The sequence below is a fragment of the Mya arenaria genome, chromosome 4 (genome assembly GCF_026914265.1).
Source record: "Mya arenaria isolate MELC-2E11 chromosome 4, ASM2691426v1".
NCBI classification, from domain to species: Eukaryota; Metazoa; Mollusca; class Bivalvia; order Myida; family Myidae; genus Mya; species Mya arenaria.
Window position 1 is genome coordinate 53,703,072 of NC_069125.1, and position 12,415 is coordinate 53,715,486.

A 12,415-nucleotide genomic window follows, 5' to 3' on the forward strand; every position below is an offset into this window, starting at 1 on the left:
TGGGCAATATACATTCAATACAATTGACAATTATTATTATTATTATTACGTAACAACAGCGCAAATACTTTTCTAAATATATTGATTCATTTGTATCCCGACAACCATTCTATATTAGTGGATGCTAACACAATTTTGACAAGTTGTCAATCAAACTACAGGGATAAACAACATCGGCAAGCTATATGGAAAAACTACAGGGAGGGGGGGGGGGGGGCAAAGTACCGTGGCAAACAACAGGGGCAAACTACAGGGACAAACTACAGGGGTGAACTACAGGGGAATTAACAGGGGGTAAACTACAGGGGTAAATTACAGGGGCAAACTACAGTGGTATACTTCAGCGGTAATATACTGAGGGAAACTGCGGGGGAAAACTACATGGACAAAATATATTGACACACTACATGGGTAAACTACAGGTGCAAACAACAGGGACAAATAACAGTGGCAAACAACAGGGACAAACTACATGGGGCAAACTCCATTTGAAAACTACAGGGGCGAACTTCGGGGGTAACTACAGGGGCAAACTACACAGGCAAATACAGGAGCGAACTACAGGGGCAAACTACAGGGGTAAACTACAGGGGCAAACTACAGGGACAAACTACACTGTCAAATACAGGGGCAAACTACATTAGTAAAGTACAGGGGCATGCAACAGGGGCCAACCCAGCTGCCTAAAATTCAACAATGAACCTGTTGTAATGCCCAATAGACACCAAACGAGAGACAGACAAATATAAAACAAACACAAATTAAAATATGTCTATCAACAAATAGTTGAGCATCGGTACTGCCTTGGAATGGTCAGTATACAATAAACTATATATCAAGTACGTTTAAAACAGATGTTTTAGGAAAATGGCGAGCATTCGGTGAAATGAGATAAGGTGAGCCATTATAGAGGTGTACAATGTACAACAGCCGTTTTCGGTTCATGATACCAGATCTGCCGAATCTGTGGTGATCAGCGACACCATTGGTTTGTTGAACACTTCCACGTAGGCGAAACCTCGTATTTCTAGGGCATCCGTGAATTTCTATGTTAACCAAACTTTCGGCTGATTTGTGTTACGTTGTCACTCAAGGCAAGCGTCGTTTAAGGTTGGAAACGCTGTCTTTCACCAAGGAATGAGACAAACACTGTTCAATCGCATGTACATTCCTCTAGCTTTCCTACAGAGAAAATGTTCGAAATTACATAATTTACATTCAATTAAAAGTTATACCACTCATATCAGAAAATGTAATGCACGAGCGACAGCAAATGGTGAGTAAATAAGTGTCCTCAATTGTAGACCGTGGAGTTTGATCGAAATGGAGATATTTAAAATAAAAAGTTCACTTTTTCTTTTTCAACTGAGTGTATGTTGATAAGTTATGTTTAGAAAAACTCAATCTGTTATTGCGTGTTAAAAGATACTCGCTCATGTATTGGACCAAACTTTAATTTTCCCGGAAATGCTTATTGTATCATTATTAGTCGGCGCCCAGAAGGGCGACGACTATATTTGATATTACTTTAGAAATATTCCAACTTAGGGACTAGTTCATAAATTGCAGAACAATGCTTTTAATAGTTTCCACGTTGCATGATAAAATATGAAGTTTAGTTTGTTTTTTAAAACTTAACACTTTAATTGATAATGAAACCTTAAATTATAAAAGCCCTGCTTATCATTATGAAAATTTTAATTTTAAATACCAACTCAATCATAATAACAACTCGGCCATCTCCGAGATAGATACAGGCCGAGGTGTTCCGATTGATATCAAATCGATGAAGGTTACATGGTACTATTAAAATATCCTTTATGTTTTTAAATCGCAGTAATCTCCCTTAGTGACAACAAAAATGCCGAGTTTTGAAAAATTAACCTTGAGCTTAATAGTTTGTTTTGAAAATGCCGTTCGAAAGAATGAACTCCAGATAATTCCCCTTTGATGTATAGTATTTTTATCCCCGTTCTATATACTCATATGAGTGTATATCTTTTGTTATAATTTAGTTTAAACCGGAGGATTAGCTTGGGTAAAACAAACAGAATATCTATAATTCCGGGCTTAAACTAATGTAACAATATTTTTAACCATTATGTCCTTCGAGCATATGTACACCCAACATAAAACAAAATATGATCATTGAAATGATAACTATTTTTGGTTATCTGCATGCACGTTTTTCTTCTAATTTCATTGCGCCGACTTGATGCTATGCATCAACCTTTTTCTTGTTTAATATGTAAGAACAAAATACAGCTACGGTATAAACGTTTGGTTTAAGTGGGGTGCGAGCCAACGGCAATAAAGTTAAGATAGAAATAGAAAACCGGAGCCAAAGCCACAAGGCCAGCCGAACATGAGTGAGTACATTTAAAGATAAGGGTGGTATAGAGACCGCTGTCTAAGCTGCAGTTTTATAAACATAAAAAGTGGATATGCTTACTGGCCTGGGTCAGTACGAGCATTTTTAATTTTCTTTGTTAATATCATATTCATTTGTTGTTGTAATTGTTTGATTTTTCGTTTTATATTCTAAAAAACGATTCTTCTTACCCGGGTCAGGGCATTCTTGGCATCGTTTGGATAGTATAGCAGTATGATTATTAACTCTTTTACAAGACATTTATTCACGAAATACTGCTCAAGAAGTTGGAGAAGTATGTGTGTTCAAGTGCTTTACACTTAAAGAACATTTGTTATTATCAATTACTGTCGTGTTGTAGATGTTTTGGTCTTTCAATCAATGGCATGTGTCTGGGAGACTGTCGTGTTGTAGATGTGTTGGTCTTTAAGTCAATGGCATGTGTCTGGGAGACTGTCGTGTTGTATATGTGTTAGTTTTTAAGTCAATGGCATGTGTTTGGGAGACTACATGTCGTGTCGTAGATGTGTTGGTCTTTAAGTGAATGACATGTGTCTGGGAGACTTCATGTCGTGTTGTAGATGTGTTGGTCTTTAAGCCAATGGCACGTGTCTTGGAGACTACATGTTGTGTTGTAGATGTGTTTGTCTTTAAGTCAATGGCACGTGTCTTGGAGACTACATGTCGTGTTGTAGGTGTGTTGGTCTTTAAGCCAATGGCACGTGACTGGGAGACTACATGTCGTGTTGTAGGTGTGTTGGTCTTTAAGCCAATGGCGTGTGTCTGGGAGACTACATGTCATGTTGTAGGTGTGTTGGTCTTTAAGTCAATGGCGTGTGTCTTGGAGACTACATGTCGTGTTGTAGGTGTGTTGTACTTTAAGTCAATGGCACGTGTCTGGGAGACTACATGTCGTGTTGTAGGTGTGTTGGTCTTTAAGCCAATGGCATGTGTCTGGGAGACTGTCGTGATGTAGGTGTGTTGGTCTTTAAACCAATGGCATGTGTCTGGGAGACTGTCGAGTGTGTTGTATGTGTGTTGGTCTTTAAGTCAATGGCATGTGTCTGGGAGACTGTTGTGTGTGTTGTATGTGTGTTGGTCTTTAAGCCAGTGGCATGTGTCTGAGAGACTGTTGTGTGTGTTGTAGGTGTGTTGGTCTTTACACCAATGGTATGGGTCTGGGAGACTACGTGTCGTGTTGTAGGTGTGTTGGTCTTTACGCCAATGGCACGTGTCTTGGAGACTACATGTCGTGTTGTAGGAGTGTTGGTCTTTAAGCCAATGGTATGTGTCTGGCAGACTACGTGTCGTGTTGTAGGTGTGTTGGTCTTTATGCCAATGGTATGTGTCTGGGAGACTACGTGTCGTGTTGTAGGTGTGTTGATCTTAAAGTCAATGGCACGTGTCTGGGAGACTAGATGTCGTGCTGTAGGTGTGTTGGTCTTTATGCCAATGGTATGTGTCTGGGAGACTACGTGTCGTGTTGTAGGTGTGTTGGTCTTTAAGTCAATGGCACGTGTTTGGAAGACTACATGTCGTGTTGTAGGTGTGTTTGTCTTTAAGCCAATGGTATGTGTCTGGGAGACTACGTGTCGTGTTGTAGGTGTGTTGGTTTTTAAGCCAATGGCATGTGTCTGGGAGACTACATGTCGTGTTGTAGGTGTGTTGGTCTTTAAGCCAATGGCATGTGTCTGGGAGACTACGTGTCGTGTTGTAGATGTGTTCGTCTTTAAGTCAATGGCATGTGTCTGGGAGACTGTCGTGATGTAGATGTGTTGGCCTTTAAGCCAATGGCATGTGTCTGGGAGACTGTCGTGTCGTAGGTGTGTTGGTCTTTAAGCCAATGGCATGTGTCTGGGAGACTATACGTCATGTTGTAGGTGTGTTGGTCTTTAAGCCAATGGTATGTGTCTGGGAGACTGTCGTGATGTAGGTGTGTTGGTCTTTAAGCCAATGGCATGTGTCTGGGAGACTGTCGTGATGTAGGTGTGTTGATCTTTAAGTCAATGGCATGTGTCTGGGAGACTATACGTCATGTTGTAGGTGTGTTGGTCTTTAAGCCAATGGCATGTGTCTGGGAGACTGTCGTGATGTAGGTGTGTTGGTCTTTAAGCCAATGGCATGTGTCTGGGAGACTGTCGTGATGTAGGTGTGTTGGTCTTTAAGCCAATGGCATGTGTCTGGTAGACTATACGTCGTGTTGTAGGTGTGTTTGTCTTGATACAGGTATTGTCCTTTTCTTGTTGCCCCAAAACTAGACATCCTTGGATTTCCGCTACTGGACCCGTGCCCAAATTTTAACAAAAAGGCGCTTGTAAAATGGATTACATTTTGATAGGATTTTTTTCCCAATAAGGATTGGATCGTTAATATATGTCAATTTAAAATTTAAAATGGTTTTTGCTTTTGACTTTAAATGTTCTTCAAATAATGAGATTCAATTTGAGTAAAACAATGATTATAATGTAACATTGGTGTGAGAATCCTGAGATATAACAACAATAAGTTAGTACCTGAATTTATATTATTCTTTAAATAAAGATACTGTGTTTGAGTAAAGCAATACATGAACTTTTATTGGCATAAGCTTTTAATTGATGGAGAAATTAAACACGTATAATTAAGCACTTTCTACGCTTTCATGGGCTTCAATTCGGTATCGGGCGGATCCACTTCAATTTCGATAGTGTGTTGTTTGCCTTGTGCCCATGGTTGCAATGTTACATCAGAAAAGAATAAAAATGACAACGCTCCGACGAAATTAACAACTGCAGCGATATAAAACACGACTTGCCATTCACTTTGAAGACCCTGCAAAAGAACGGTTAAGTTATACAATGCCATGTAGGCCCCCTTAACATACAATGCTTCTTAATGAGGACACTTGAATCACATTTACCTAAATTCAGTTTCAATATGGCGTTTCACAAATATAGATTTTATGAAAAATATATACGTATCACTACTTATGTAAGATAGATTAAACAGAAAACACAAGAAATTTCAAGTCGTATTGAAGTATGTGCAGCGATTGTAATTGTGGCAGTAAAGATCATACATAGCAATATAACTAAAGAATTGGTTCATTCTTACGAAAAAGTCAGGAGTTATATTCTTTCTCTTTCAACATACTTTAGGTGTTAAAAGACCGGCGATCATTGACGCCAATATGGATGATACTACGCCCCCTGCGTTAGTTATTCCAAACGTAGTTCCTGAAAATCTGAAACAAGTACATTGAACACCTAAACTTATCATTAAGATAACAAGCAGCGGATGTTCATTCACTCGCTAAGTTACCATTTTAATTCCACACCTCAGATAATAAGGTAAGGCGTATTGTCTTACATTGTTTCTGGTTTCCTGGCTTACCCTAAAATTTGAAATCGGCTCCATGACCGCTATTTTTGTTTTCACCTTGTCTGTTTTTTTCGGTAGTTTCTTTTACCGAAAATTTGATGTAATATTTCATAGACGGTCTTATCATTTTAAGCCGAGACAAAAAGCGCCGGTTATAAGTGTGAAAATGGTATTAAGACATAGCTCAACCTTGGCAGGGTAATCGGAAAAAAACAACTTATCATCACAGCTATCCAACCCTGGTACGGTTATCCTCGGTCCGCCTCTTACACAAAAGGCAGAATGGCGTTTTTTCATGGACTCCCACAACGGGCATAAGTACAGGTTTCTACCAAGAAAACATTCTCGAGTGAACAATATAATATATAAGACATCAGCTGTCATCACAGTGAATGTATAAGGAATAAGTATAAACGAACTCTATGCCCAAAATAGGATGAAGCATTTTACTGTAATACTCAATATACACCAAAACGTACTGTCCGGAGAACTCTGGATGATTTACAAAGAATCCTGCACACGCCATGCCTCCGAAAATGCCCGAGCAGCACAGAAGCACCACCGCAATGTGACGTACCTCACACGTGACATAACCAGCTAAGATCAGACATACGCCACACCCTATTGAACCTGTTGATTGTATAAACATGTCGTCATGTTATCGTAAACATGTTATACATAAGCAATGCATTTACTTGATGTGTTTTATGTTTGTACATTGATTATGACGTCATAACAACCTTAACCCATGCGTCACCATTGTGGGTTAGGATAACTATCACTTATTGAAAATGACGAAAAGACATTCACAAACACTCTTAATAGACCGTTTTGTGATATACATACAACTTAAAATCGAGTAAAAAAAAGGTTGTGTGATACTTTAAAACATATGTTTCGATCAATGGATTAAACTGAGAATATATCATATTCAACAGTTTTATCAGTATTGATGTGAATGCATATTAGATTCTGTCTTAGTTGGTTTTAAAATAATCAGTAAACAAATTGATTACCAATAGCAACATTAATATCCCTTCTTGAACTATTGTCATCGTTTTGATGACATGCTGATTTTTTTATCTCCGGAAAAGTAAATGGGTTTTACATTTTAATAGCAAATTAAAAATAAAGTAGACGCCTTACACATTGTTTGGAAAAGACGTCTGGTAACAAGATGGCTTAAACACTTCTTTTTCAATATGGCAGCTGAAATCTTTCCCGAGGCAAGTCCACTAAAAATTTGGAATATGTATGGCAGAGCGGAGTAAACGCCATTCTGAAAATTACATAATAACAAAATAACACTGTGATAGAAAATGGTATCACACATGCTGCACGGTCATAGACAACACAATATTTTATATGGCTGTCCGTGTACATCACCTTATGACTTCCTTCAATGTATATTACTTGAATATTTGCAAAATAAATTATTTCATCATACCGGTGCTAGTATACAGTTTCTTCAAGGGTTTTTGGTCAACACCCGAGGTGAAGGAAATGAAGTCTCGGGCCAACAATTCAGAATGTCATCCCCTCCACCTCGAGTTTTGACTGTTACCCATGTAATAAATTACTGCATTGACATTTTGACTCTGCAAAAGTGCATCCTTAATTGCTGTTTTATTCTCATAAACACTATGTATACTTGTTAATCCACAAATAGTATAATACAACACTAGTATATGCAAGTAATCATTCATGGTTTATCTTCTGAAATAACGTTTATTAGAAGTATTTACCGATTTTAGGAATTCCTAAAGTTGTCATGGAACTGTCATTTCCGCCATTTTTAGATCTGGGAACTTACAAGTGCGGCATGATACATCGGTTCATTTTCAGAACATGAATGTTACTTACAACTTTTAATGTAATTTTAAACTGTCTTATAATGTTATTTGTTAATAGCAAATCGTAATTCAACAGATGCATCACATGATGCATTACTCTGAACTGATATGTATTTGAACTATTTTGTAACATCCGCGCGTTCCTAACTCTAAATTCCATGGTTATGAAAATTATTTTGATTGTGACTTTTGCAAATGAACCAAGGTCACAAAGCATTAAATTGATATTTCCATGACGACAGTTACTGCCCTTTGTTAATATTTGTATGTTGAACTCGATATGTATGCATAATATTGTTGTTGTTTGCTCGACCGAAGTACTGCCTTCTAGGGTTAGGAATTCCAAGCACCGATGCCATTGGCTGGTAATTTCCTGGACTTTTTGATTGCTCAGAATTCCTAATTCCTAAAATCCAAACCGACTGTCGAGTATATAAGGCGGCGCAATCTGGCAGTGTATTATCTTATATTTTGATCACTCAACCATTTACATTCTTACACGACAAGATCTTAGAAATCCTAAAATGGCAACACCATATGTAATTCCAAAACTGGTAGGCACTATTTAAACACAAACTAAATATATTCTAGAGTTACATTGGTATTTAAAAGCTAATATTATTTATTAACTGAGAAGATAAAAAGCTGATTATAATTACACAGACATGATAATAATAATTGTTTTGCTTCCAAAGAGAAACTGCGTTGCCCGCTATGAATCCGTTAATGTATATGCATGTGTTTAAATAAGGGAGCCATAAATTAGACGTCTTCGAAAATGAAAGACTACTGTTGTTTTTTTTTTACGAAATTGTTCCATCGGTCAATTAGAATAGAAGCTATCCTGACGAAGACAAAATGTGTTACACCCAAATAACCATGAAATAACTGTTTTATTTCTTGATCAAAAGTCTATCAAAACAAAAATGGTAATAACTGATCAAAACTTTATTTGGACAAAGTGGTAAAAACATTACGTTAATGACATGTCGTCTTAAAATTAACTTTGGAACTTCCAATAACGTCATAGCGAGACAGTGAAACTATTGATACTGCTGATGGGGGAATAGTTCAATTCAAGACAAATTGATAGCTTTCATGTAAAACAGCAATAATAACATATTTGTATTTATATGAACAAATCAGGTTATAATACTTACTGACGTTATGTCGTACTTGAGAACTTCTTTCAGAAATAATGGCACATTGATGATGACAGTGAAGAAACTCCAGTTGAAGCAGAAATGCGTAATAAAGCACGCCCACATCGGCCTTGAGGTCAGAATGCCTTTCCAGGGCGTACCTTGAGACTTATTCTAAAGTGATAAGACATTTAGCCTGTATCATTAAAGGATAATGATTTGTCATGAATAATGTGACAGCGTTTTACTTGCACTGTTTAAGTTAATCTCATACATCGATAAGTTCTGCTATATAAGTTTGTTTAGTATTTGTTAATTATCAGTGTATTGTATCTAAAAATAAGTACAAAATATTTACTTCTACAATTCGCGTTTACCACATAAAGTTATGATTCATTATTTCAAAATAGTACTCTCATACGAACCACAGTAGAAACGAGCCTTTTCGACTCGACTATGTATTCTAATTCTTCTTTCGATATTCTAGGATGGTGTTTTGGTAAACTATATCCATCAAAAAGCCACATTATCACAAAAAGAACAGCCAGAAAACCTAAAATACACAAGATATAGTTTTGCCTGTAGAAAGTATAAGTTAAATCTTAGGCTACTCCTTCCCTGCAGCCAATTGTATAAAATGGTTAAATCTTTGGTTTGGTTTGAAAATTAGTTCATTGATTGTCTGTCAATTTTATCCAATAATAACTAGTAACCAATCAAATCACTCCAATGTGCAAACTAACCGGAAAATTAACCTTAGGATAACTTAACCAAGTTTTAAACAATTCACTGCTGCTGTTTCCATTGTTTTGTTGGTTATTAGATATCATGCATTAACATGTGAATTTGTCATATGTGTTTTTAAGAAGATCGTCTATATTATAAAATACATAATCACTACATTACTGACCATGTATATAGAATATCGAAGGCCATCCGTTAGCAAAGCCGTGTTCACAAAGCAATCCAGAAGTAAGAAATGATACAACAGCACCAAAAAGTAAACCTGTAAATACAATAAGGAAATCAACTCATAGCCATCTTTTCTGAGTACGTTCTATAACATTTAAAATACATAACTACAAAGACAAAATAAGTCAACAAGACTATAATGGTCACTAGGAGAAGACAACGTAAACAAGGTTATATAAGTCATGGCTTTCAATAACATTTATAAAGTTTGTTATATCCGGCAACTATTAAGGCATGTCATTTTGTTACTACCCGTTACAATACTAACCTGTGGCCACCACTGCCAGCATACTTGGACGCTCGGCTGGTGGTCCCCAAGCGGCTATAATGGAATTACCAGCAGGAATGACCGATCCCTGGAATAGGAAATGCAACATGTACATGTATACACTCTATTTACAGATGCAATATCATGTCATGGTTGTATGCCTTTATTTATTGTGCATAAAAAAATAAAAAGGTTATAACCAGAACTGAAGTTATAGTTTTAATAGTTTATTACAAATGCATAAATGTCTTAGGCGCATGAGCATACGACAATGATAATTATACTACAAGTTAATTAGCATATATAATTAATATATATGTATAAAGAGACATCAAGCAAAAAATCAATCCATCGTTGATAACAATAATTATCATAAGTTAATTGTCCATTAACACCACCCAGATAGCAATAAGGCTACACTAATTGATTGAAATTCTTACCCCAGCAAACCCGATAAGTATGCGCAAGACAAACACCCATTCAATGCCTGTTCTGGCACACACAGGCACAAGGAAAGAGCAAACAGCCGTTAAAACCATTGCCCCCGTCATAATATGTTTTCCGCCGAATATGTCTGCAAGGGTTCCTGCTGGGATCTGGGTAAATAGTGACCCATAAAAATACGAAGATAGCAAAATTGAAATAAGCGACTTTCTCCATTTTATATCCGATTTTGGACCCTGTAAAGGAGAAAATATACACATTTATCTGTAATAACATAGCATAATGATTCATAATGCTGGAATAGCCATGGTTTATGCTAAATGTATTTCCAAGTTTGAAGGCAATTACTTTAAGCATTTCTGACTCGAATATAAGTACTCAATACCTTACATAATGAAAAAATACACACACTTTTCTTTTGACGTTACCCGAGCCACACGTATTGCGTTTTACCAGAGCCATAGTAGTCGCGTCTGCGGTTAAGTTTTCATCCTCTGTTTTAAACTGTCTTCTGATATCGTTTTTCGAAGATCTACCCACTTCAACTGGCCATAATGTATTATTTTGATCTATTGCATTGGCGATATTGTTAATGGTTTCATATCCATCATCTATCAGTTCTGATGTGCGATTTTCAGCAGCAACAATATTGTCCATTCTTGTGTTTGTGTTTTTGCCCTCCTCGACATCCAAGTCCACTATGCAGACAACGGCTAGACTGAGGTTGACCCGGTGTATAAACAGTAGGGCGTAGGCTATGTACACGAGGTATACGGTCCGCCATCTTGTCGAGCATACAAACGTATGTCTGTCTACACAAATAGAAAATGAAAATACGTTTATGTTTTGGGAAACCTCTTGCATAAACATTACAATGTCAACAAAAATCCAGCATTCTTTCAGATGATGTAAGCTTTTAAAAGCTATTCGTTCAATAATATACTATATTATATTTTACAGGGGTTCCGTAACTGTCGATAATTTTAAATCCTGAAAAATAGCACAAAAGTTGTTTTCAAATTCATCTCTGTTCATTTCAAGAGACTTACTACTGTTTTTTACTGAATATGTCCGAGCAAAAACATTCTTTACAACTTTACAATAGTTTGAAATTTAAAGTTCTAAATCCTGATTTCAAGAGTAATCCTGAATTTAAGAACCGCTACATTGACCTTAGATAGATAGATGTTAGTATAGTATATATTGACTCCACTGCTGTCCCTTTAGTTTCATTTTATATATATATATTAACTAGGAGGAAAACTTGTATTTTACAGTACCTTTATATTTCTTTCTATTCACTTCACCATTTGTCGTTAGCTGTTCTAATACCTGTTCATTTTCTTCCATTCCTGCAAGGAAATGTTGTACGTTTATATGCGTTTGTATTAGATGGTTTAATAATACATTATACAAAATATTTACAAAGTTCTGATTCAGACATATCAATAAATTATCTCTTATGACGACAATAATGCGGTTATTTATATTTAACTGAAATAGTAGAATAATAGTATATAAGACTACAGTCGCTTATTGAAGTTATTTATAGAACACAAACAACAGGAACATAAAATACATTATTAGTCGTCGGATATCCGTACCTGTCACCTTAGATCTTCTTTATCCTTTACTTCATGTTGAATTTATTCACACTTTCTTTCACACGTCGTAATTCACAATCCCGATCACATTTAAAAAACACGTGCTTCGGCTCTAGTAAAGAATGACCTTAACTGATCGATGGTTGCAGAGTGTGCCTGACTGTATGTACATGTAGCGAAATAGTCGTACATGGAAAGAAGTATCGTATTTCATAATATTTAAACAAACTAAAAATGGAATCAATCCAAACTAAACAACCCCTATTATTGATTTAAACCCACATGAATTTATTTCATTGAAAGAGCAATGATACACCAGTGTATGTGTGTTATGCAAATTAACGATATCAAGCTTTCGTTTCCGCCTCATGAAGCATTAGTGTGTGTTGTCTCTCAGGGGA

General features: G+C 36.5%; 1 protein-coding gene across 3 annotated transcripts; it reads right to left on the minus strand.

Moving 5' to 3' along the window:
* Positions 1–4,877: 4,877 nt before the first annotated feature.
* Positions 4,878–12,415, minus strand: LOC128232089 (uncharacterized transporter slc-17.2-like). Of its 3 annotated transcripts, XR_008260486.1 has the most exons (13): positions 12,015–12,415; positions 11,691–11,762; positions 10,822–11,222; positions 10,407–10,646; positions 9,967–10,054; positions 9,637–9,732; positions 9,152–9,279; positions 8,745–8,900; positions 6,878–7,010; positions 6,211–6,361; positions 5,921–6,059; positions 5,504–5,594; positions 5,044–5,182 (listed from the first exon to the last, which is right to left on the minus strand). XR_008260486.1 is itself a non-coding variant. In XM_052945439.1 (12 exons), the coding sequence occupies exons 2-12, from the start codon at positions 11,758–11,760 to the stop codon at positions 5,003–5,005; spliced, it is 1,734 nt and encodes a 577-aa protein (XP_052801399.1). In that variant the 5' UTR covers positions 11,761–11,762; positions 12,015–12,409; the 3' UTR covers positions 4,878–5,002. The 3 variants fall into 3 exon arrangements, 1 of the variants encoding a protein (XP_052801399.1); XM_052945439.1 differs by lacking the exon at positions 5,921–6,059 and having other exon boundaries at positions 4,878–5,182; positions 12,015–12,409; XR_008260485.1 differs by having other exon boundaries at positions 5,125–5,182; positions 5,504–6,059.

What these genes read in the sequence shown, in the direction of transcription:
- LOC128232089 (XM_052945439.1), bottom strand. Translation starts at nt 11,760, where the DNA reads ATGGAAGAAAATGAACAGGTATTAGAACAGCTAACGACAAATGGTGAA. An exon ending in CGGGTAACGTCAAAAGAAAA is followed by an intron (nt 10,647 to 10,821) that starts GTGTGTGTATTT and finishes TCTCCTTTACAG; the next exon opens with GGTCCAAAATCGGATATAAA. An exon ending in CCGGTCTTTTAACACCTAAA is followed by an intron (nt 5,183 to 5,503) that starts GTATGTTGAAAG and finishes GTTCTTTTGCAG; the next exon opens with GGTCTTCAAAGTGAATGGCA.